At 49.8% G+C, this 26,278-nt stretch overlaps 1 protein-coding gene and 1 long non-coding RNA gene across 3 annotated transcripts in view; one reads left to right on the top strand and one right to left on the bottom strand.

Moving 5' to 3' along the window:
• The first annotated feature begins 20,059 nt into the window (after positions 1 to 20,059).
• On the top strand, positions 20,060 to 22,340 carry LOC144122079 (uncharacterized). The gene is made up of 3 exons (XR_013312796.1): positions 20,060 to 21,928; positions 22,029 to 22,150; positions 22,261 to 22,340. It is a non-coding gene; the product is annotated as an uncharacterized LOC144122079 (long non-coding RNA).
• A 3,390-nt stretch (positions 22,341 to 25,730) lies between these two features.
• LOC144122077 (E3 ubiquitin-protein ligase RNF10) overlaps positions 25,731 to 26,278 on the bottom strand; it is a 66,264-nt gene continuing 65,716 nt past the window's right edge. For both annotated transcript variants that reach the window (XM_077655593.1, XM_077655594.1), the window contains one exon: positions 25,731 to 26,186. In XM_077655593.1, coding sequence (XP_077511719.1) covers positions 26,098 to 26,186 — 89 coding nt within the window. In that variant the 3' untranslated portion in view covers positions 25,731 to 26,097. The remainder of the gene's footprint in view (positions 26,187 to 26,278) is intronic.

The raw sequence follows: 26,278 nt of genomic DNA, 5'->3' as shown, positions 1-26,278 counted from the left end.
CGCTTGCACCTGCACCAACATTGGCAAATGTAGCCCACTCCCGATGCAGACGCGTTCGTGCTTTGTTTCCCGCAAGCCATGGACTATCGCCTCCCAAGCCGCTTTCATCCCTCCCAACTACTGTTGGTCGCACTGGTTCCGGCTTGGACTGACCCTCGATTCATTCACTTGTGCATAGTTCGTACGTAACTCTTTTCAGCATGAATGAATGAATGAGCTGTTTATTTAGAAAGGAGGGCTCAAGGCCATTTGTTGGGGAATTGGGTTGTTAAGGAAGAGAAAATTAGACCTATTGATACATGAGGGGACGGCTTGGGCAGTCGAGCCACGCTCTAAACTGCTTTGGAGAGGCCACATAGCATATACCTTAGGAAAGCGCGCCAGTTATGTTTAAAAACAGTGTTTCTGAGGTAATAACGTTGATTTTGTAGCACAGTTATATCAGTGTTGGCGGACGTCAGAAAAAAGGTACAATGAAAAATGCCGACCAGAAACCTGGATAACAATAGATAGGCGCCTGCGGTGCAAGCAGTGCTCCAGCCGAGGCGGGGCAGGGATGGCCACGTGGTACGTGCACCAGAGTGACGTGCACACGTGGGCGTCGCAGCGTGCGCCGGCGCACGATTTTCGAATCGCGCGTGAAATTTTCAAAATTTGCTGAGTCACAGTGCCGAGGGTGGTCGCGATTTCGAAATTCTAAAATGTAATTTGGTTAGTGCTAACGGCCAGCTACAACCCTCTAATTGGAACCAGGTGCCTATCTTCGTCAAGGGTTCCACGGAATCCTGTCTGGCAAGGGGGAAGCATAGTGGTTGAATAAAACATGCACTCGTCATAAATGGTTTGAAAACATGACATTTCGGGGCCCCTACGAGTCCGTTGTTTACAATGAGGACGGACGGAATGGGCAGCTTCTCATATACGTACTTGACAGCGCAGTTAGTGAGTGTAGTTAATGGGGAGGTCGTCTCTCGTCCTGTTCATAACATTTTTGGTAGTCTGTATGCAAAAAAAATTCAAAAAGCAGTCGTAAAGATTTCCTTGTGTCAAAGATTGCGGCATTTTCCCACTAAGTGGGGTGCTTCATCATTTGAGCATGCTCTGAAAGGGCGTTGGAGGACCTGTGGCATTGGTTGACGTCGTTCTTGTGCTCTCTCAATCCTAGTCTAAAATCACCTGGCTCGCCAATGTATAAAGCATTGCAGTTTTTGCAGGGGATCTTGTATACGACTCCGGGGTAACGTGGGCTCTTCAGACGAGCTTTTAGGTGACAGAGCTGTTTCAGTTTTCTGGACGGCACGTGCGCAGTGTGCACATCGTATTTCGCAAATATTCTGTGACATTCCGTGTGTGCTACGAGGATCCACGTTCGACGGCGCGGCGTAGACGGAGACCCGTGACAGCGGCATCATCAATTACCCAGCCATGCTCTTTGAGTGACGACCAGAACAACCGGACCCGCCGCCGCCCCGGGGAAACAGGCTTTATCCTCCCCAATTTCCGGGCACATTCCAGGACAAGGGAGCTGTCAGCGGGCCAGAGCGCGCCGTACCACAGCCGACGCTATGCGCTACCGCGAAGACAACATTCTTTCCCTCCCCCCCCCCCCCCCCCTTTGTCGTGGGCTATCGCCGGGAAGGCACCCACAGCTTCCCAGAAGGGCCGTGACGGACACCTGTCAGACAGACAGGCAGTACTCGCCAAGAATGTGGAAAGACAGGCGCTAGTGAATTAGCTCCGAAGAGAGAGCCTGTGTATACTCTCACTTGAGAGAGAGTGGTGGCGTTTTTGTTGTTTATTTAGTTTGTATTGTTAACAGACTCTGGGGTCGAGGCTAAGCCCAACCCAAGGGGTGGTCCCCATCTCGCATGTTATTTTGGATTGGAGAATTGATGCTTTGGGCGGGCCACTGGAAATGACCGCCCTTAGTCCTTTGTTAATCAAGTGCTTAAAAGCGCATGTAAACGGATGCAGTTCAGTCTGAGCTGGGGCTCCATGCTTAGCATGTAATGTGATGCTACTTAGGCACTAACCTGCCCGGTCGATGAGTAAAGTAGTGCAAAGTTTGTTCTTTTGAAAATTCAGTTCTGCTTTTTCCAGTTTAACTCTCTGTATATGTATGTTGTAAAATTATGCTGTGCTGTCATCATCTACAAGCTCGCCTCCTGTTCATCTTCCAAGCCGAACGACACTAGAGGAAGGGTTTGTGAACCATCCTCGAAGAAACGGACGACTATTGAAATTCTACTGCAAGAACGCTCACGACGACATCGTTCGCGAAGAGGGCCTTCAGCGCCGAAGCCCGACGGCGTGCAGCTTCTGCCAGCAACCGCTCGAGCCCAACTCCGGAGCCACTCCATCGCCCCCATGAAGTCGTCGGCACGTAAGCTCGGACGCCCCAGCCTCTGATGTATAACCTTATTCATGTGTAATTATTGAATATACCTGTTTGTTTAAACTGAGCCATACGGTGTCTCTTTGCCTCTCCGTCCCGTGTGGACCTGCGCATTATGGGGGTCATCACACTGGTGTCAGAAGTGGGGTCTCAAAAGCAAATGTCCTCTGAATGCTGTGACATTCATGACTTCAAAATTGTAATCAAAAGGGAATCACGGGACTGATTGTGGGACTTTTACCCCCATTTGAGAGGCTTGAGGCACTGGAGGGCTTGAAAAAAAAAAATGACTGTATCTGAGGGAGCTCCCACTCCACAGCCGTCGCTCGGAGCAAGCATGCTGGCATTAGGAAGCGTCATTCCGACGTTTACGGGAGATAAGACAGGGGTTCCAATCTGCGATTTCTTTTCCATGCTAGAAGAGATTGGGAAAATGGGGGGATGGTCCGATGCTCAAATGCTGGGAATGGCGAGGTGTAAGATGGCAGGAGCTGCTCATGATTTTGCCTGGCGAGACGAAAAAGTAAAATCCACAAAATCATTTGCGGAATTTAAGAAGCTCGCGTTTGAGCATTTCGACACTGAACCACGTCACGTGCGGGTACAGAGGTTCCGTGACGCCGGACAGATGGTAGGGGAGGACGTGCGAACATTTGCGTCGCGGCTTCAGCGCCTAGCACGCGATACGTTAAGCAGGGAGGAGGAAGGAGACCAGTTAAGGAAGAAATACGCGGAGGATATACTTAAAGAGGAAATGACCGCTTTGTTCGTGGCTGGTCTGCAAGACCCCGTGCGCCGGTTCGTGCTCTCGCGCAAGCCGAGCAATTTCGACCAAGCCGTGGAGGCCGCATTGGATGAGGAACGAAATGAGGCGTTAACGACAGCCGCAGCGAGAGTACGCGTCATAGAGAGAGCGGTGCTCAACCCTGAGGTTGCTCTCTTGACAGAGCGGTTAGATCGCTTGGAACAGCTGCTAACTCAGCAGGTAGAACGCCAGGTTGAAGCGCGCGCTCAACAGCGCCCATTCGCTGGAAACCGGAGACCGCCACAAAGCTACAGGCGCGGTATGCGAGATTTTGAAGAAATCGTATGCTTCGCTTGCCAGGGTCGCGGACACATCGCCAGGTTCTGCCAAAACGTGCACCGTGGGGAGCCACAAAGAGAAGCAGGCGAGACACGCCCTAAGCAAGCCGACAGCGGGGCTCCAGATACCGAGACAAAAAACTAGTTAGTCCTCCCCAGCCTGAGGAGCGTGGGGAGGGAGCAGTGGATGATGAGGTGGTGGTAGTTTGTGTGGCCGACGAGGCATGCCCTGTTGTGCGTTGCAAATTAAATGGTTGTTGCATGGAATTGTTGATAGATACGGGGTCAAAGGTGACATTGCTTAAGGAGAGCAGTTTTAACACGCTTCGAAGGAAGGGGGACCGCGAGGTGTTGGAAGCGTCTGGTGGTATGGCAACCAAATTTGTAGGCATAACGGGGGATCCTCTTGGCATAAGTGGACTCTACCGGTTACACTTCTCCCTCGGCGGAATTGCATTGGAGCACCCCTGCTACGTATGCCCGGACACGGTGTCTCTGCCAAACGGAGTGTCAGGTATATTAGGGCAGGATTTTTTGAGAAAAGGGAAGGTAGTAGTCTCATTCTCTGAGGAAGAGGTTAATGCGGGCGGCTCAAAAGTTCCGTTTTTGAACAGGAGAGGGGCTGAGATTCGCATTACCGATATTGACACCCGTCAAACAGTGGGATCATTGGAGAAGGTATATTCGCGGGTTGCCGTCCGGCTGGTCGAGGAGGCGGTCGTCCTTCCTTGGTCGGAGCACATTTTGTACGCGTTTGTGCCTTCAGATGTAGAGAGCGGCGCCGTGGGAGTGCTTGAGCCGGTCGACTCTCTCAGCAATGGCCTGAAGGCAGCCGCGTGCCTCGTGACAGTTAATGACGCCCACAGAGTGCCGCTACGGGTGGTTAACTGTAGCCAGCAGCCACTGAGCCTTCCCAAGAACAAAACATTGGCTTTCTTCACCTCTGCGATAGAGCAACGTGAGCCCACCGATACGGTACTCGCAACTGTAGAGCATGCTAGTCCTTCGGCTGCTCCAAAGGTGTCGTTCGATCTTTCTCACGTAAAATCCAGGGAGAGGGAGGCTCTGGCTGGTTTGCTGAACGACTACTCGGAGGTATTCGCCGCGTCCAACCTGGATTTGGGCTGCTGTGGCGTTATAAAGCACAGGATAGAAACCGGCACTTCATCGCCCGTTTACCAGCGTGCGTACAGGATTCCTTACTCCCAACGTGAGGAGATGGAGCGGCAGGTGCAGGACCTGATTGATCGCGGCATTGTCGAACACTCAAAGTCACCCTGGGGAGCACCAGCACTATTGGTGGAAAAGCCAGATGGCTCGTATCGATTGGTAGTGGACTACCGCAAACTAAATGCCGTAACTCGCATCGATCCATACCCCATCCCCAATATACAGGAGACGCTTTCTCAGCTGGGCTCTGCCAGGTACTTCACGGTAGTGGACATGGCGGCGGGATTCTGGCAGATAGCAATGGATCCGGCAGATGCCGAGAAAACGGCATTCAACACGCCCTCAGGGCACTATGAATGGAAAAGAATGCCGATGGGTCTGGCCAACAGCCCTGCTGTCTGGCAGAGAACCGCTGATGTTATCCTGGCAGGTCTTCTGGGGAGGCTGTGCTTCGTGTATATGGATGACATTATCATATACAGTGACAGTTTTGAGAACCATTTGCGCGATATTGAGCAGGTTTTGGTGCGACTAAGAGGAGCGGGTCTCAAGCTGAAGCCCTCTAAGTGCCAATTCCTCAAAAACGAGGTGAAGTACCTCGGGCACGTTGTTTCAGCTGACGGCGTGCGACCGGACCCTGAGAAACTAAGGTGTGTCTCGGATTTTCCATCCCCGACTAGCGTCCGCCAGGTCCGGCAGTTTCTCGGCCTGATCGGTTACTACCGAAGGCACATAGAGGAGTTCGCCAAGCTCGCTAAGCCGCTCACCGCCTTAACAGCCAAAAATGTCGCCTTTCGCTGGGACGAAAACGCGGAGAATGCTTTTGGGGCCCTGAAAAGGAATCTAATGAGTGCACCGCTGTTGCGCCACCCGGATTTTAGTTTGCCCTTCGTTATGGCCACAGATGCGTCAAAGTTCGCAGTTGGTGCCGTGCTATCTCAGGTTATCGAGGGCAAAGAACATCCCGTTGCTTTTGCTAGCCGACAGCTGAGCCCCACAGAGCAAAAGTACGGAGCTACGGAAAGGGAGTGCCTCGCCGTTGTCTGGGCAGTAAAGCACTTCAGATGCTACCTTTACGGCCGCAAATTCAAGCTAGTCACAGACTGCCATCCTCTGAAATGGGTGATGAGTGTCAGGGACCCTAGCTCGCGACTCGCTAGATGGAATCTACACCTGCAGGAATACTGCTTTGAAGTTGAGCACAAGTCAGGAAAGACACATCTGAATGCTGATGCACTCAGCCGCACAGCTGCCGTGGCAGCTATAGATGAGTTTGTCCCCGTAGTCGACCCCGCCGAATTACGCACAGAGCAGTGCAAAGATCCTGACCTGAAGCGAATAATCGAAAGCTTAGAGGGCGCACCGTCTCACCCCGAACAGCTAGGTTATTTCATTGGCAAAGACGGCACCCTGTGTCGGCGCACGAGGCCAACCAGGAAAGGGAGACCAGAAAAAACCGCTTGGGAGAGAGTCGTCATACCTCGGTCGTGGACAGAAAGGGTTCTTCGCGCGTTTCACGATGCGCCATGCGCCGGTCATTTTGGCGTAGCGAAGACACGCAGGCGTGTGGAGCGTTTGTACTTTTGGAGTGGCATGCGACAGGATGTTAGAGACTACTGTGCGAAGTGTCATTCCTGTCTCGAAAGAAAAACACCCAAGGGACGAAGACCAGCTCCAATTCAGCCGTTCCCTGAGGTTTCGGCTCCCTTCGAGCGGACAGGTATGGACATAATGGGCCCATTGCCCACGACCACTTCCGGAAACAAGTACATTTTAGTATTTGTCGACCACCTTTCAAAATACGCGGAAGCGGTAGCACTCCCAGATCAGAAGGCAGACACGGTTGCAAGAGCATTTGTCGAACAGATCGTGCTCCGACATGGACCCCCGAGGCAACTCTTGACAGATCGGGGAACGAACTTCGTGTCGCAGCTAATGAGGAGAGTTTGCGAGCTGCTTAAGATCACTAAGAAGCAGACAACACCGTACCATCCGGCTTGCAACGGCGCGGTGGAGCGACTGAACCAAACCGTGGCCGGGTTCCTGTCGCATTTTGTTTCGCGCGACCAGCGGGACTGGGACTTGTGGCTCCCGTATGCAATGTTTGCCTACAATTCCGCAGCACACGAGAGCACGGGCGAATCGCCATTCTTTCTTCTCTACGGCCGAGACCCGGACCAGCCTAGTGAAGTGCCAGAGGGCCCCCGTCGTGTCCCATACGCTTCACTGGACGACTATAAGGTTGAGCTAGAATCGCGCTTGCAAGTGGCGAGGGACATTGCAAAGGAGTCCTTAAAGAAAGCGGCGAAGCGCAGGAAGGAGGTGCACGATCGCAGTGCTAGAGACGCGCCGTTTAATGTGGGGGACAGCGTGTACATTGAAAACTGCCAAAGGCAGATTGGGCTAGCTCGTAAGTTCCAGACGAAGTGGAGAGGACCGTGCGAGGTTGTCGAGAAGCTTTCTCCGGTAAACTTCAGAGTCCGAGACGTGAACCGGCGTTTGATAAGGATACACGCAAATCGCCTCAAGTCGGCACCGGTTCAGTATTCACGAAATGAGGAAAGGGAAAGCGCGGATTTTGATGGGGACAGAAGTGAAGCGGAGCGCGCAGATAGTTCGCAAGAAACGCCCTCTCCTGCATTTGTTCGGCAGGCGCCCGAGGTGACGGCCGGAATGCCACCGGATTTACTTCATGCATTGCTAGAAGAAGAAGCGCGCGAGGTTGCCGCGCAGATAACGCCAGGAGAGGCTCCTGCCACAAGCCCTCGCGAGTCCCAAAGCAGACAAAGGGGCACAGACTTACTTAGTATGACTCATGAAGGCCGATATCCGCTGCGAAATCGGAAAGCTAAGTCGGACTAATGGCGTAAACAGAGCGGAGTTGTGAACTGGTTAGAATTGTGTGATGCCGCAGCTCATAACATTGCTATGTGCTTATGTGTTAAGTTATCGGAGTTGGTAGTTAAACCTTTCTGTCATTAAGTAACACCTTCACAGGAGAGCATGCGGAGCGCATGCAGAACCTGCCCTACTTCCTTTCGTTATCTATATTTTTGTCTGTGCCGTGATCGTGCTAGAAGTGGGAGCTCCTTTGTAACTGTGGTAAATTTATTTCGTCCAGTTTGGACTAGAAAGGAGAGGCTTGGGTGCTGAGTTTCATGTTTATCTGTAAAAGAAGATCAGTGCTGCCCCTGGAGACGCCAGTATTGACAGCGGAGGCATATGGTGTTGTGCAGTGGTGTTGAGTGCAGCGAAAAGTGTTTTGTCGGACGCACTGTGCGAGGCGATTCAGAAAGACAAGGGGAGCTGCGTGGACTCAAATGTTCGGAGAACATTCTTCTGGAGGGTGAGCGAGTGTGACATTCCGTGTGTGCTACGAGGATCCACGTTCGACGGCGCGGCGTAGACGGAGACCCGTGACAGCGGCATCATCAATTACCCAGCCATGCTCTTTGAGTGACGACCAGAACAACCGGACCCGCCGCCGCCCCGGGGAAACAGGCTTTATCCTCCCCAATTTCCGGGCACATTCCAGGACAAGGGAGCTGTCAGCGGGCCAGAGCGCGCCGTACCACAGCCGACGCTATGCGCTACCGCGAAGACAACATTCTTTCCCTCCCCCCCCCCTTTGTCGTGGGCTATCGCCGGGAAGGCACCCACAGCTTCCCAGAAGGGCCGTGACGGACACCTGTCAGACAGACAGGCAGTACTCGCCAAGAATGTGGAAAGACAGGCGCTAGTGAATTAGCTCCGAAGAGAGAGCCTGTGTATACTCTCACTTGAGAGAGAGTGGTGGCGTTTTTGTTGTTTATTTAGTTTGTATTGTTAACAGACTCTGGGGTCGAGGCTAAGCCCAACCCAAGGGGTGGTCCCCATCTCGCATGTTATTTTGGATTGGAGAATTGATGCTTTGGGCGGGCCACTGGAAATGACCGCCCTTAGTCCTTTGTTAATCAAGTGCTTAAAAGCGCATGTAAACGGATGCAGTTCAGTCTGAGCTGGGGCTCCATGCTTAGCATGTAATGTGATGCTACTTAGGCACTAACCTGCCCGGTCGATGAGTAAAGTAGTGCAAAGTTTGTTCTTTTGAAAATTCAGTTCTGCTTTTTCCAGTTTAACTCTCTGTATATGTATGTTGTAAAATTATGCTGTGCTGTCATCATCTACAAGCTCGCCTCCTGTTCATCTTCCAAGCCGAACGACACTAGAGGAAGGGTTTGTGAACCATCCTCGAAGAAACGGACGACTATTGAAATTCTACTGCAAGAACGCTCACGACGACATCGTTCGCGAAGAGGGCCTTCAGCGCCGAAGCCCGACGGCGTGCAGCTTCTGCCAGCAACCGCTCGAGCCCAACTCCGGAGCCACTCCATCGCCCCCATGAAGTCGTCGGCACGTAAGCTCGGACGCCCCAGCCTCTGATGTATAACCTTAATCATGTGTAATTATTGAATATACCTGTTTGTTTAAACTGAGCCATACGGTGTCTCTTTGCCTCTCCGTCCCGTGTGGACCTGCGCATTATGGGGGTCATCACAATTCACAAAAAAAAGATTGAGAGAACACAAGAACGACGTCACCCAATGACACACGTCCTCCAACCCCCTTGCAGAGCATGCTCGAATGATGCACACCGCTGAGTGGGAAAATACCGCAATCTTTGACACAAGGAAATCTTTATCGTCACGATTGTTTTTGGAATTTTTTTTGACATACAGCCTACCAAAAATGTTATCAACAGGACGAGGGGCAACCTCCCCGATAACTACGCCCACTCAATGCGCTGTAAAGTACGCATATAAGAAGCGGTCCATTCGTTCCATCCTCATTGCAAACATAGGACCCGTTAGGGTCCCGAAACGTCATGTTTTCGGAGAGTGTATGTTTTATTCATCCACCATGTGCCAATCTGTAACAGTGATGTTAACTATTAGAAATCAGTCACTGGTTGACAAGATCAACTTTTTTTCTGATGTTACCAACACTGATAATGCCACAAAAGCCATAGCCCGAAAGCACGTAGTTTTTTTATTATTTAATGGCGGGCAACCCTGAAGTGCCTGGTATATACAAGTCCAGCTTTATTGGACATCACTTTTAATTGTGAGGAAGCTGTGGTACATTGTAAGGTACTGTTATGAACTCATTTATAGGAAGTCTAGCCTTCCAATGTGTAGCCAAATATTGTTTTTAGAGTGCGCTCGCGCTGAGTATTTAATACTGCCATCGAAAACCAATGAGGTATCGTTTTGACAATACTTAGCAGAAAACTAAAAGCTTCCCGTGCGGGGGGGGGGGGGGGGGATCTGCGAATATATTGACTGTTATGGTGCAGCCACAGGATATACGAAAAATTGAGTTCATAAATTAACTTCCCGTCGAAAAATGCGCTTCTCCATAATTTCTGGGTATAAGCTGCTTTCGTTCATTTTTCATCTTTGACCGCAGGAGCGGACCGCAATATGCATGTCCCGCTCACGCTGTGGTACTCGCTGCCCACACGAGAGAAGGAAGGTCACGTGACGCGTGCATGCGCCACGGAGTGACGCGTACGCCAAAGAAGCGCTTTGAGAGGACGCACTAAGACGAACATTTGTTACAAGCACTGGTGGAAATCGCAGTTTCGAAATATTAAAACGTGGTATGGCAGTTACTAACCACCCGCTATAGACTGCAGCCAGGCGCCGAAATATTTGAGTTAAAAAGTTCACTATTCGAAATTAGTTAACCGGCATTACTAACGATTGCAACTACTTATTAGGTATATTGCAAAGTCGAGAAGCCATCTCTACATCTCAAAAAAGCCTATTTCTAAATATTCTGGTTCAGCTTCGCTTTCTGCGGAGACGGTTCGCCCACGAGCGCCATGAAATAGAAATAAACAAGGTAAACGATAAAGGGACGGCGCTGCGCACAGGCAACGACGAAACATTATATACGAGTACGTGGACCAGGAAAAGAAACTAGAAGAAATAGAGCGAGCATTTAAGCTCCACCGTAAGGGTATGATGCGATAGCGTAATGAGTTAATTCTCATACATGAAAAAGGCCATTCTCTTATTCATATATCCCTGGGAGTCCTCATACCCCTCCTGGCCCAGTGGTGCAGCGTGTTGCAAATGGGTTGCAAGCCCCAAGGGTAGCGTTGGCCTAACGGCCTGGGGCACAGCTGGAAACATCCGAAGGTCCCGGCAAAGGATGAGTCGACTGCCAACAGAACAACTTGTTTATTCTGGCATCGCAAAAGAGCAGCCGGTCAGGGCGACCACGTTACTCGAAGGAAGAAATCGAAGTCTCTTTGGCGTCCGGGGCAGCCGCCTTTATACCCTCGGAGTCGAGGGCAAGAAGGAACGGCTCGGGATGAGGCGCCCGATACGGCGACGCTCGGACATGTTCAGACGTGACGTGCGCGTCCGCCGGGCCGGCGCCGGTCAGACCTCCTCGCCTCCCAGTTGGGGAGCTCCTCTCCCCGGCTGCCGCGCTTTGACAAGCGTGGGCACCAACATGCACACGCACACACGAAGACACGTGGCATTGAAACCTGCCTGGACGCGCTTGGCGGGAGGCGTTGCGGCAGCGATGAACGGGTCAAAATGACCGCCACTTTGAACGAAGCCCCGGCGTCCGTTGCATCCGCGCCGGCTATACCGCGCGTCGTAGGCGAAACGTAACAGACCGCCCCGCCGGGAGAAGGAGATCCCGATGGTCAGGGAACTGCATCCGCTGTCCGGAGGGATGTCGCTCGATGATGCTCGTAATCGAAATCGGCCGTCCCTCGGCGTTGCTTGAGCGCAGCGCACAGAGAAGGCCTCGTTCTCAGGTTCAGGTTCACACAGGTCACTGCAAAGTGACTTCGGGAGAGTTGCCATTTTTGTTCTCGTTCCCAGCAAGCGTTAGAACTACGCCGAAACGCAACCGCTCAGTCAGCAAGCATGAGACAAGCCTCACTAAGCTCTGCCAGGCTCTCTCCCCTTTTATACTACTGCCTAGTTCCTTGCAGTAGTCAAGCAGCACTCAGAACGCATCCACAAATGGGAAAATTGCACTAGAAAGCACGTCATCACTTTGGAACACTAAACAAAAGCAATATGTTAAAAATCCTGCCTCAGGAAGAAAACATCAGTAACAAACAACTTTGAGGCGGATTTCTACGTTAGGGGCCTCGACTTAAGCCATCGGCGTTACCGTTGAGACTCCCCTTTTTGTAACGCACCTCAAAGGAATATTGTTGCAAAGCGAGGCTCCAGCGCAGGAGGCGGCCATTTTTGGGAGAGATGGTCTGCAGCCATTGGAGAGGGCAGTGATCCGTCTTAATGATAAACCTCGAGCCGGCTAGGTAGCATGACAATTTCTGAACGGCCCACACGAGACACGCACACTCTTTCTCGGTGGCGCTGTACGCCTGCTCACGACAGGTCAGCTTACGACTAGCATACAGGACGGGGTGTTCCACTTCTCCATTTTCCCGTTGGCACAGTACAACGCCCATGCCTCGCTCACTAGCATCGCACTGAACAACGAACCCTTTTGTGTAGTCTGGCGATCGTAGCACAGGCTGGCTTGTTAGGGCGCTCTTTAGGGCGCTAAAAGCTCTTTCCTTTGTCTCGCCCCAGACGACTGTTTGGGGCTCTGTTTTTCTTAGAGCATCCGTCAGGGGAGCCGCGATATCGGAGTACCTGGGGATGTACCTCTGATAGTAGCCGGCGACACCTAAGAACGACCGAATATCGGTCTTCGTGCGCGGTTGCGGGAAGTCTCGCACCGCGGCCACCTTTATTTCAGAGGGGCGGCGACGACCCTGTCCAATCACGTGACCGAGGTAGACAACCTCGGCCTGTGCTAATTGGCACTTCGGAGCCTTGACTGTCAAGCCCGCTTCGCGCAGGCGGGTTAGCACTGCCCGCAAGTGTGCCATATGTTCAGACCAGGATGCGGAGAATATCGCTACGTCGTCTAAATACGGTAAAGCGAATTCTTCCTGTCCCCGCAACACTTTGTCCATGAGGCTTGAAAAGCACTATGGCGCGTTCTTCAAACCAAAACTCAAAACTTTAGGACGGAATGTTCCCATTGGTGAAATGAACGCCGCATACCTACTAGCCTCTTCTGTAAGTGGAACCTGCCAATAACCCCTGACAAGATCTAGGGTGGAAATAAACTGAGCGCTACTAACTTTCTCAAGGCGCTCCTCGATGTTAGGGATCGGATAAATTTGATCCTTAGTGATGGAATTAAGCCTGCGGTAGTCGACGCAAGGACGAGGTTCCTTGCCCGGTACCTCAACTAAAATCAAAGGGGAGGTATAATCACTCTCACCCGCCTCAATAACACCGAGCTGTAGCATTTTCTTTACCTCAGCCTCCATAATATCGCGCTGGCGGGGTGACACCCGGTACGCCTTGGATCGTACTGGCTCTGGGGAGGTAAGTTCTATTTCATGAGTAAGGACAGAAGTCCTACCAGGCCTCTCAGAGAACTGACCTTGAAACTCTTGTAAGAGTTGGTGTAGTTCGGTTTTCTGCTCAGGCGACAGCGGTGCTTTACCGATTAAGTCACTAATGACCTGATCGGTGTCTTCCCTGTTCGTCACTGAGCTTAGTCCCGGAAGCTCGACCGGAAGCTCTACTAACTTTCCCGTGTCGGGCATTTCCTCTCCAGTACCTGGTGCCTTCAACGCTACAGGCTCAATTTTATCCAGTTCGGACGTGCTCGGAGTATCAGCTTGCTGCGCCTCCGACCTTTTCTCATTGTTCGACAACGTCGGCCCCGCAACTACCGCCTTTGCAGCGAGCTCCCGAACTCTCGATCTGGTTAAGGCCTGAACGCTAGCCTTACCAAACAAAAGCCCCTTCTCGCGCAGGAGGTGATCGGACCTGTTCGAAAATAGGTACGGGTACTGGGGGGGCAGCATAGATGACACTGCGGCCTCCGTCTCAAGTGCTCCGAAAGGTCCTTCAATAAGCACTTTTGCTACGGGCAGACACACGCTATGAGCTTCCACGGCTTGCTTGATCCATGCGCACTCGCCCGTGAACATATCGGGTTCTACGTAAGAGGGGTGAACTACATCCATTGTAGCTGCGGAATCACGAAGCACTCGGCACTCTTTCCCGTTCACGAGGAAGTCTCGCATGTAAGGCTCGAGAAGCTTCATGTTCTCGTCAGTGCTACATAATGACAAAAACACGACTTTTGTTTTTGTTTCTGGACACTGCGCCGAAAAGTGACCCGGCTTCTGGCACGTATAACACACGCGCGCTTGCCTCGTCTCGAACCGCTTTCTGCGTTCGGCTTCGGCTGCCGCCGTCTCCTTACGTTCGGTCGGACTGCTTTCACTCGCATCCGCACTACGTGTGTCCCACCTTGCTCTCATGGGTGTGAACTTCGGCCTCTCAGACTTGGAGCCAAATACACCCTTTTGACCGTCCTCAGCTCCGCGAGCCCGACGCGTCACAAACTCCTCGGCTAGTTCGGCGGCTTTAGCCACTGTACTAACGTCTGGCCTATCCAAGACCCAGTACCGCACGTTCTCAGGTAACCGACTATAAAACTGTTCCAGCCCGAAACACTGCAGAATTTTCTCGTGGTCACCAAACGCTTTCTCTTCTTTGAGCCACTCCTGCATGTTTGACATAAGCCTGTAGGCAAACTCTGTATATGACTCACTTCTGCCTTTTTCATTTTCCCGAAACTTCCGACGGAACGCCTCCGCTGACAGCCTGTACTTTTTTAGCAGACTCGATTTCACTTGGTCGAAATCCTCTGCCTCCTCTCTCTTCAAGCGAGCGACTACGTCGGCCGCCTCGCCGGGTAACAAAGTGAGCAAGCGCTGTGGCCACGTTTCCCGAGAGAACCCCTGCTTCTCGCACGTTCGCTCAAAGTTAACCAGGAACAAACCAATGTCCTCTCCAAGCTTAAACGGCCGCATCAGGTCAGTCATTTTGAACGATACTCGTTCTCCTGCACCGTGTGCCTGACTTCCATTACGAGCGCGTTCCATCTCTACCTCGAGACGCTTCATTTCCAAAGCGTGTTGACGGTCGCGCTCTTCTTTCTCTTTTTGTTCTTTACGTTCGCGCTCGTCTTTCTCTTTTTGTTCTTTACGGTCGCGCTCTTCTTTCTCTTTATCTTTTTGTTCTTTACGTTCGCGCTCGTCTTTCTCTTTTTGCTCTTTACGTTCGCGCTCGTCTTTCTCTTTTTGCTCTTTACGTTCGCGCTCGTCTTTCTCTTTTTGCTCCCTCTCCTCAATGGTCTCAAGGCATTCCGAAAGCTCGTCATCCTCAGCCTCCAACTCCAGAATAGCCCTTAGCAGTTCTGGTTTTCTGAGTTTGTCTGAGACATCCAGACCCAACTCTCTTGCAAGCTCCAGCAATTTCGGTTTGCGCAACGACTTCAAATCCATGGCTGCTCCGAATGCTGCTTTCTCTACTGCCTACTATTGTCTTGCCGCAAACTAACCCGGCAGCAACGACAACCACAATTACCAGCTCTGTTTCTGACACTAACAAAAGCCTGGCACAACTCAGAAGAAGAAAGTCCCGCACTCACCAAACCTCGCAGCCAAGAATTCAGCGCAGTCGTTCCGCTGCAGGCAACCAGTCATCACACAGGGCTCGTTGCACTGCTCCCGGATGGTCGTTGTGCTGCTCAGCATACAGCTGACCGCATATCTTCGCTGCTGGCCTCCGTTGTCGCGATCCCACTGCTGGCAACCAGTTGTTGCCAATGGGTCGCAAGCCTCAAGGGTAGCGTTGGCCTGGCGGCCTGGGGCACAGCTGGAAACATCCGAAGGTCCCGGCAAAGGATGAGTCGACTGCCAACAGAACAACTTGTTTATTCTGGCATCGCAAAAGAGCAGCCGGTCAGGGCGACCACGTTACTCGAAGGAAGAAATCGAAGTTTCTTTGGCGTCCGGGGCAGCCGCCTTTATACCCTCGGAGTCGAGGGCAAGAAGGAACGGCTCGGGATGAGGCGCCCGATACGGCGACGCTCGGACATGTTCAGACGTGACGTGCGCGTCCGCCGGGCCGGCGCCGGTCAGACCTCCTCGCCTCCCAGTTGGGGAGCTCCTCTCCCCGGCTGCCGCGCTTTGACAAGCGTGGGCACCAACATGCACACGCACACACGAAGACACGTGGCATTGAAACCTGCCTGGACGCGCTTGGCGGGAGGCGTTGCGGCAGCGATGAACGGGTCAAAATGACCGCCACTTTGAACGAAGCCCCGGCGTCCGTTGCATCCGCGCCGGCTATACCGCGCGTCGTAGGCGAAACGTAACAAGCGGTTAAGTGATGGTTCCACTGCCCTGCGATGCTAAGGTGCTCCCAGAGGTGGGCCTTGTGCGGCCCAGGTTGCTCTTCCCGAGCGGCCAATGATTAATTGCCACCTGCCACGGTGGGCAGTCTGCTCACTACCTGATGGGCAGGTTATGACGCCGCAAGGTCACGTGACCTAGGTGGCCCACCTGCCTCCGAGATCGCTCTCTGGGCAGCACCTGCCAGAGTCATGCTCGTGATTTTTATATAGTGTACTGTCTGTGCAGCAGGCTGGCCTAGCGCGAGCTCCCTGTCCCGCGGCACTGCCCACTCATCTTCTACATGGTACTAATCCACGTGGCTCACGGATGCCTATTGCGCTTCGGGATGGATGAGGAAATAGGTTCCACCGCGAGGGCCCTTGGCACTCGTCTGGCGAAAGCCTGTGCACTGCAGGAGCAGCATGTATTGACCAGCTGCGTCACTGCTGGATCCGCGTAGTAGCATAAAAAATATTAAATTAGCCTCGATAGGTTTCTCGCCCATAAATGCCGCATTCGGAAACTGGCTAACAGGCATTGGGCCACGGTAGTAAAGCACGAAGTCTTGGAGTCGATAGGCACTGCCAGTCAATGCACTTAATAGCATGCAAGTTACTGCGTTCATTCACCTGAACTTCAGGATAGTAGGCTTATATTTGCTCAAGGAAAAAAAAGACATATGCAGCTGCACACGTACTTATCACCTTGAGCCGGAGTGTACGGGGCGCCGACAGGTTCACTCACCCGCAAGGAATGCGTTTTTTTTTTGTTAATAGCACACCATGTTTTAATGGCGCGTTTTATTACATTTATTATTTACTTGAAACTGTTTCTTGATATGACGACATAAGTATTTCATTCGAGTAGAAAGAAGTCTGGTAAGTTGTGTCAGTCTTGCGCGGTCGCGTTGGTGTGCTTAGAATAGCGTACCTTAGTGTGCTAAACGCCATATGCTTTTTCATTGCATCATGCATGTGTCATGTTTCATGAGGTAGTACATGATCGCGAAGCTTGTTTGGAAAGAAGCAGCCGCAGGCGTGCTACTAACAGACACGTGGCGAGATTGAGAGGGGACGCGGCAATGAAAAGTGTTTTCGTTATTCATTCTTGCAATATGTAACGAAACTTGGTGCAAATATGAAATTCCTACGCTAGTTTCAGTAATTCCTTTTATTTATAGCTATATCTCGTGCAGTTTTGGGTAATTATAATTAACACCGTCGTCAAGTCCCCCAAGGTCTCAAATAATTGAGTAGATAGTGCGGTTTTTTTATGCCAGCATGTACATAAAGCCTTGTTCTGTACGATGACGCGATTAGTTTTTTCTATATGATCAGTACTTATGCATGCATAGTTACATGAAAACGTTTCTTACAATAAATAACTAACACAGTACTTACTGCACGTGTAGGGAAAAAAAATCGAGATTTAGTACGCTCCTCAACGTCTCAGGAATAGTTTGCGACAAATGGAATCATTTGATTTTCATGCGAATTACGAAGGTGAGTGATCCAGTCGCAGAAAATGTGAGAGGTCACAAAACGAACCTTAAAGTTCATTCCCTCGTTTATGGCATCTTCGCTTTCGCTTTGGTCAAAGAAATGCGGCACTGAAATCAAAGAAATTACCTCACAATTTTTGACGACCACACTTCTAAAAAGCGTAATTTATAAATTTGTACTCAATATTTTGCTATAATTTTTCGTCACGAAACTAGACTTCAGGGCTAGGAAAGAAAATAATTCTAGAAATCAAAAACTTTCACCAAATCGACCAGCTTGACAAGAGGACAAGTCGGCCTGGCTGGTGCGTGGTCGTGCGGCTAAAAACAGCGCTAAGCGAGACAGGAGATCAGGGACACGACGCTGTCCCCACTTTTCGCACAGCGCGACACGTACGTATGTCAGCAGACGATGAGCGCATGTCTGCTCCGTCGAAACAAGGCCAGCGCTTCCCCTCACTATTGTCCTAGTGCAGAGTGCAAAACTAGTGCAGTGATACTAGTGCAGAGTGTCAAAACTTGTTTTATTCAATGCAGCACGTGGCCAACGCGAGCTCGTGTACTTCAACAAATTACAAGTTGGAAGCATCGACCATTGCTATGATTCGCAGAAACTGGAAACGCGCCTACAAGCCTTGAAAACACGCGCACAACACCTATCCGCGACGCCACTCCCCGACCTTTTGCCCTCCTGCATGTTTGTAAACAAACGAGGTGGCGCTGCAGTCGCTAGCGAGCTCGTGGTAGGCAAAAGGTCGGGGAGTGGCGTCGCGGATAGGTGTTGTGCGCGGGTTTTCAAGGCTTGTAGGCGCGTTTCCAGTTTCTGCGAATCACAGCAATGGTCGATGCTTCCAACTTATTAATTTGTCGAAGTACACGAGCTCGCGTTGTCCACGTGCGGCCTATAAAGAGAAATTGTTTGCCACTGTGTATTGTATATATAGTTAGTAGTAAACATGTAGAAAGCGTTCCTGCCGTCTATTTATGCGCTAGGCATTGAATAAAACAAGTTTTGACACTCTGCACTAGCCGGAATGATTTTACTTCGGGACAGTAGTGAGGGGAAGTGCTGGCGTTGCTTCGTCGGAGCAGACATGCGCTCATCGTCTGTTGACATACGTACGTGTCGCGCTGCGCGAAAAGTGGGGACAGCGTCGTGTCCCCGATCTCCTGTCTCGCTTAGCGCTGTTTTTAGCCGCATGACCACGAACCAGCCAGCCCGACTTGTGCTCTTGTTAAGCTGGTCGATTTGATGAAAACTTTTGATTTCTAGAATTATTTTCTTTCCTAGCCCTGAAGTCTAGCTTCGTGACGAAAAATTATAGCAAAATATTGAGTCCAAATTTATAAATTACGCTTTTTAGAAGTGTGATCGTCAAAAATTGTGAGGTAATTTCTTTGATTTCAGTGCCGCATTTCTTTGACCAAAGCGAAAGCGAAGATGCCATAAACGAGGGAATAAACTTTAAGGTTCGTTTTCTGACCTCTCACATTTTCTGCGACTGGATCACTCACCTTCGTAATTCGCATGAAAATCAAATGATTCCATTTGTCGCAAACTATTCCTGAGACGTTGAGGAGCGTAATAAATCTCTCGATTTTTTCCCTACACGTGCAGTATTGTGTTAGTTATTTTTTGTAAGAAACGTTTTCATGTAACTATCCATGCATGAGTACTGATCATATAGAAAAACAACTAATCGCGTCATCATACAGAACAGGGCTTTATGCACATGCTGGCATAAAAAAAAACTGCGCACTATCTACTCAATTATTTGAGACCTAGCTTGGGGGGACTTGACGACGGTGCTAATTATAATTACCCAGAACTGCGCCAGGTATAGCTATAAATAATAGGAATGACTGAAACTAGCGTAGGAATTTCATATTTGCACCAAGTTTAGTTACATATCGCATGCATGAATAACGAAAACGCTTTTCATGCCGCGTCCCCTCTGAATCTCGCCACGTGTCTGTTAGTAGCACGCCTGCGGCTGCTTCTTTCCAAACAAGCTTCGCGATCACGTATTACCTCATGAAACATGACACATGCATGATGCAATGAAAAAGCATATGGCGTTTAGCACACATAAGGTACGCTATTCTAAGCACATCAACGCGACCGCGCAAGATTGACACAACTTACCAGACTTCTTTCTACTCGAATGAAATAATTACGTCGTCATATCAAGAAACAGTTTCAAGTAACTATTAAATGTCACAAAACGCGCCATTTAAACATGGTGTGCTAATAACAAAAAAACGCATTCCTTGGGGGCGAGTGAACCTGCCCAGGTGAAAATTTCCTGCTGGGAATCTGCTGGTTTGTACTGGTCCCAGCAGCAACTTTGCTGGTTTCGGTCTGGGCCTGCTGGTCCCAGCAGCCCACTTGCTGGTTTTGGTCTGAACCTGCTGGTCCCAGCAGCACTACTTGCTGGTTTTGTGTTGGGAACTGGTCCCAGCAGCAACCTTGCTGGTTTTGATGTCTGAGCCTGCTGGTCCCAGCAGCACCACTTGCTGGTTTTGTGTTGGCGGATTGGTCCCAGCAGCAACCTTGCTGGTTTTGTACTCGATCAACTGGTCCCAGCAGTAAACCTGCTGCTTTTGTACTCAGTCAACTGAAACATATTGTTGCTTTTAAAATCAAGTAGCCGGTCGTCAGAAGGGTTCTACTGGTCTCAGTAGAGAAGAAACCGGCTTTATATTGAGATTATTATTTACTTGCCTGGAGAAAAACTGATCAGCTGGGAATTCAACCTGGCGTGTATTGGACCAGATGACCTAGCTAGTTGGAAACCAACTAGACATGACTAGTTTCATTCAGAAGGTGTGTATTAACAGCCATTTGGCAACTGCTTCAGCGCTTGAAACTTGAGTATTTATTGGGAGACAGGTGTAACTAAATAAAGAAACACAGTGACAAGCTTCTGCGACAAGCTTCATGCACGGCTAGCAGTAAAAGTGGAACTTCGCCTTGTGAATTCCAACTCCAACGCTTTTCTTAAAACGATACTTCGTCAATGGAAGATCATGCCTATCAAGAATATATAATATCAGTCTTTGAAGCGCTTTGATTGCCTTCCAAGACAATCCACACTCAATGGCAAAATTCACAGTCAGTGCAAGGAAGTCCTCAACAGTTAAATTACTGCATTGCGTCTGATCTGACGTCTCAGGGTGCTCGGAAAAGTCAGGCAGTTGCGTGTGATTGCTCGACGATGTAGGAGTTTCCGTAGGACCTGACCAATTATAGCTGCTGCCATAATCATCCCCATCATGATGCGTGGCCTGTGGTGATGTCTGCGCTGATGAAGATGACCGCATAGGTCCTTGCTCTGGCGAAGCTTAGCGTGTAGATCCTTGCGCTGGCGATGGTGGCGGCCGCGGAGATCCTTGCGCTGTTGACGTCGGGTGCGTATCCCCTTGCACTGGTGACGATTACCGCGTAGGCCCTTCAGCTAGAGACGGTGGGTGCGCAGACATCCGAAGATAACTTCTGGTGGAAGTCGGAAGACCAGCATCGCAGCCTGGGTCAAGACAACGCCGGTACCGCTTATTCCTGCGGCCCATTCTTTCAGCTCACTGTGACAATAATACCACGGCCACCATCCGAATAGCACTTGAACGTCGACCGAAGAGAAGCACTAGGCGGGGATTGCTGTTGCTGCTGCAGGATTTGGATATGGGGCTTTCTCTTTGTATCGGGCGGCCCTTACAAAAAAAAAAAAAACTCGTGTCCTAGCCTATTTTGCAGGAGGCCCTACAGTTACAGAAAATATACTAGTTCACTGCACTACAGTCGTCGAGTTGAACGAAGCGTCTAGTTGGATTTGGATTGGATTTAGACAACCTGGACTAATGAAAATGCCGATGTGGCTATCCTTCAAGAGCTCATTGAACTGATTTACGAGTAAATTAGCACATTTAATTACATGAACATGCCACTAAAACTTAATAAGTAACTGTGTATCAATTGTTTTGTTTTAAACCAGTTTTGAAAAACTTGCTTACTGACTACCTTTTTTCTTGTCCGAAGTTTGTCGCATCGATTTTTGGAGATAGCAATATTGGGTACCTGTTTACCTTTCTTTTCCCCTTTTTCCCTGTCTTCTCGGAGTGCACGGACGAGTATCGATCCCCGTCTCTCTGTTCTATCATACTGTGGCGGCTTTTAGCTTTTTAAATTACTTCGCTAATCCGAACTTATTCAGTTAAATAATCTGCGGCTGATCTGCGCTTGCAGAGTTATTAGTGATCCTTGGTGTGCATCACGCTCCACAGATACGTGCGATGTTTGCCGTTGTCAGGTTCGCGCACGATATAGATAAGAAGTTGTACGTGATTCCTGCAAAGGATATTACGAATTTCAACCCGAAAAACAACACAGACTTCAATACGCGGTCTGTGTATACCACGTTCTGGAGAGATCCGCTGGACGGAAAGGACAGCAGTCACTACAGCACCCAAGTCCTGATGCTAGGAGGTAATGGCTCAGTTTTGTGCACCTTAATTGCATGAGATTTTGCCACGCGAACTGGGTTACTATAATATATGTGTGTGTATGTCTGAATTTCTCACTGCAGAGTCGGAGAAAGAAATCCAGGAAAGGATGAAAAAAAAAAGACTTGGGATGCCAAAAATTCTAGATTCGCATGATTCTTCAAGTGAGACATGTGAAGAGGAAACAGCAGCCCAAAAGAAGAAGGTGTGCTTGCATTGTGCAGTGTTATCTCTTGTTTCATTGTGCAATCTCGTGAAATTTAACCTGCGATGTGTTGTAGTGTATGCTTGTTGCAGCACATCCTGTGTTTTTAGTTTTTTCGTTCTTTAGAAGCAAAAGCGAACTCTGCTGGCATCCAAAAAAGCAGAGTATGATGAGACCATGCTAAAAAAAACATGGACGATGCCAGAAGCAAAACACTGGCAGCTCAAAGCCGCGACAGCCGCCAAGTGGTAAGTAGTACGCCTGCTTAGCTATAAGCTGCCTTATAATTATCAGACACCTTTAAACGTCAGATTAAATCTGAAACCGTGAATGATAATTCTTTATAGGCCAAGAAGCGAGTTGGCTAAAGTTCTTTAGTTATTATAGCAAGTTGGGAGTTATGCGCACTATGCCCCTGCAATCACCTGCTGGATCATGCGCACTATGCCCCTGCAATCACCTGCTGGATCCTACTGTGTCACACCCCTCCTTTCTTTCATATGGCAGCTATCTCTGCAGCACCTTATTAACTGTTGTAAATACTTTTTTGCAGCCACGGTCAAGCACTGGGGTCTACAAAAGGGCGTGGACGTGGACCCCGTCGTAAAAAAACATCAACAGGATCCTCAGCGAGAAGATTCAAGATGTCTTAAAATCCAAGAGGAAGGATATGCAGTGAACTGTCCATTCACATGAGAATACACATGCTAAACTGCACAAGACAAGTAGAGCTTCTTGCCTTCTCCTGCTGTTGAGAACATGCAATGCATTAGTATGCGTCAAAGCAGCAAGTGGGAACCTGTTTCCAATGAGCTGTGTTTGCTCGGCAGTCTCGGATGAGCAGAACTGGCACGTTGGTTTAGCTTGGGTTCATCGAATTCTGCGTGAAGGAACTAGAACAATAGAAGTGACACCAATACCATACAGCTCTGTGTTGGTGGTATTTGCCTCGTTTCTACTGATCTTATTCTTTCACACATTTTGAGAGGTCAAAGCTCATTTCAATGCCTGCTGGCCCCACTAACACCTGCTGGTCCCAGCAGCGCCTGCTGGTCCCAGCAACAACTGCTGGTCCCAGCAACGCCTGCTGGTCCCAGCAACGCCTGCTGGTCCCAGCAACGCCTGCTGGTCCCAGCAGCTGCTGGGAATCTGCCAAAATCCCAGCAGTGTTGGGACCAGCAGATTCCCAGCAGGAAATTTTCACCTGGGTGTCGGCGCCCCGTACACTCCGGCTCAACGTGATAAGTACGTGTGCAGCTACATATGTCTTTTTTTTTCCTTGAGCAATTATCAGCCTACTATACTGAAGTTCAGGTGAATGAACGCAGTAACTTGCATGCATTAAGTGCATTGAGTGGCAGTGCCTATCGTCTCCCAGACTTCGCGCTTTACTACCGTGGCCCAATGCCTGTTAGCCAGTTTCCGAATGCGGCATTTATGCGCGAGAAACCTATCGAGGCTAATTTAATATTTTTTATGCTACTACGCGGATCCAGCAGTGACGCAGCTGGTCAATACATGCTGCTTCTGCAGTGCACAGGCTTGAAGCAGCCGCCGGTAACTGCGGCAGCTGCGGTAGGCACGGCCAAGCGGAACCTGTTTTGCCTACCATGCGAAAGTCGCTGCTAACATCAGCGCCACCGCATTTTCGTGACGTCGCGGGGTGAAGGAGGTCCATAGGAAGAGGTGGTGACGTGAGTTTTTAATATTCCTGTCACACGGCATTCCTCGAAGGCCTTTCAAGCAAAGGCCTTTTTTCACCAAAGGAGCGAAAGCTTAAAGGAGCAGCGACGCAGCTACACGGTGCAGCCCAAAGGTGAAAGTCGTTCAGGCTTAGCACCCGCTGCTGTGCTCGAGGCGGTTGAAGTGAGTATTTTAAAATTAAAGCGGGGTATTCTGTTCATTCGTTGAGCTCAGACAATTTTTTTAAATTTTGATAGCTTCCTTAAAAGGACTGCAAGAGTTACTCTCATCAGCAGCAGCAGGTATTGTGTGTTGGTGTGTTGCCTTGGCCACCAGGGGCACTTGGTGTTGCTGCAGCACTTTCACCGTCTTGAAATCTGTGCATAAAATATAAACACCCGCACCAAAAGCAAAGCCAGACACACCTTTCATATTTTAAAAAAATATTTTCAAACATTGTTGGCTGTATCTAGTTTTTATTGCTTTTACTTTTGACGTTGGATGGCACTGCGATAAGTCTCTAAGGCCGCACCTTTGGGCTCCAAAGGTCTCTGACGAGCACCTTCGCCTCCAAAGCCCTTAGCGGCACAGGCGCAACTTTTTTGCCGTGTAGCTGCATACCTTACGCCTTTGGATATAAGGACCTGGTTTTTAAAGGCCTTTGCGGTGCTCGTGTGACAGGGGTATGTCTTCCCTCTGCGCGATGCATGGCAGAAGACCAAGGGCCTGCCAGTGAGCAAGGGTCTGCAGTCTCAAAGTGAGTCGCAGTGCAATTCCCAAGAACCGCTAGTACAGTACTTAAGGGAGGAGCCTGGTCTTGAAAAAAATTTTATTAATGTAGTCAGAAGTATGAAGTCAGCAGGGAACATGCATTTTTGTGTGCAGATTCTCACTTAATTTCATTTAAACAATTCCTTGAGCAATAATGTATTTGTTATGGAAGTTTTTCATGAGAAGCTTTCAAGAAAATTTTCTGCAGGAAACTTGCTGAAATGTTTGTCGTGGGCTCTCTTGAAAGACAAAGGAATGCAATAAGGGTGAAATTATCATTCTGCCTATCGTAGAACTTGAGTTATAGGGAACTGAAGATGCCACTGAAGTGAAAACTTCAGCAAAGGGAGGCTACACCACTTTTACGCAAGCAGAGTTTCAAACCTTGCACAGAAGTGATGCAGCATGACATGCAATGGCACCTACATCCCCGCATGCTAACTTGCGCCCATACTTGGAGCAAACTTCTCCCAATTTCACACTGACAACGGTGCCACTGCCAGAGGATGCAATATTGAACGGGACCACTACGACGCACACGCAGCCGGGAAATGGGGAATGCAGATGACAAAAGAAATCGCTATGCATGTGTTATGCTGCCCAAGTTGTGAAACTCTGCGAGGGCAAGCGAGCACCTGTTTTTGAATTTCCAATTTCATGCCTTTAAGAATCCCTTCCTTGATGGTATGGTCCATCCACTGCAAGATAGCTAACGCACCGTTCTTTAGAGGTCAGTAACTCCCAGACAGACCACACAGAACGCCCGAAAGTCATTTCGAAGTGTTTGCCGGCACCTTATCACCACTCCTCCCACTCGATGGCAACAAAGGTTGCACGATTCACAAGGTTCGACCCGCACACATGCAGTAGTAACCCGACTGCAAGTGGAGAAACACGTGCGGTCGGTGGAGCAGTTGTGTGCATGCGCACTGGTAGCACTGCATAATTTTTCTGAGCTTCACACGCATCCGTGGCAAATGTCCTTCCAGAAACAGCTGCTGCTGTTAACAAGCACGCTGCTGGGACTAGCAATGTTGGCCAACAGTTTGTTCCGCTTGGTGCATGCAGCCCAGCTGCAGCCTGACTTCAAGGTCAAATATGAAAGGGCACCACACACAGCAGCAAGTCCAAACAAGCATACTTTATTTAACACACACAAATGCCTTGCTGGGCCAATTCAGTTCACCAATGCTGCCCACGAGGCACAGTCCCTAAAAGCAAACAAACAAGACACCAACAGCAAACAAGCACAAAAAACATTTTCTGTTCTTATCAACCTCACTGAAGGTCACCCCTCTGCCTAACAGCCTCACATTCTATGGGGCCCCTGCAATGAAGCCATCATTTTGTCAAGTAGAGGGAACCACGAAATTAAAAAGTAAACAATTTGCCTCAAATAATCTGGCACGAAATCAATCAGTCCTGCGAACCTTTCTCACTTTTTGGCTTAAGAAGAAATGCTGCACTCCAGTGTATTGTTGTTGTTGTGGATGCTACTTGCTACGATTCATGGAGGTTGCAAAAAGCAAGGTCATGTTTTTTTTCTTGTTCTTCTTAGATCCAGGCTTGCCCTTGGAACCATCTGGAACACAGAGAACATCACTCACAACCGCATCCACAGAACATGGCAAGGTTGAAAACATTAGGTCGTTTGTTCACATCAATTTGGTTTAT

The sequence above is a fragment of the Amblyomma americanum genome, chromosome 2 (genome assembly GCF_052857255.1).
Source record: "Amblyomma americanum isolate KBUSLIRL-KWMA chromosome 2, ASM5285725v1, whole genome shotgun sequence".
In the NCBI taxonomy this organism is placed as follows: domain Eukaryota; kingdom Metazoa; phylum Arthropoda; class Arachnida; order Ixodida; family Ixodidae; genus Amblyomma; species Amblyomma americanum.
Note: the sequence above shows the minus strand (reverse complement) of the source record. Positions and strands in the feature narration are given on the sequence as shown.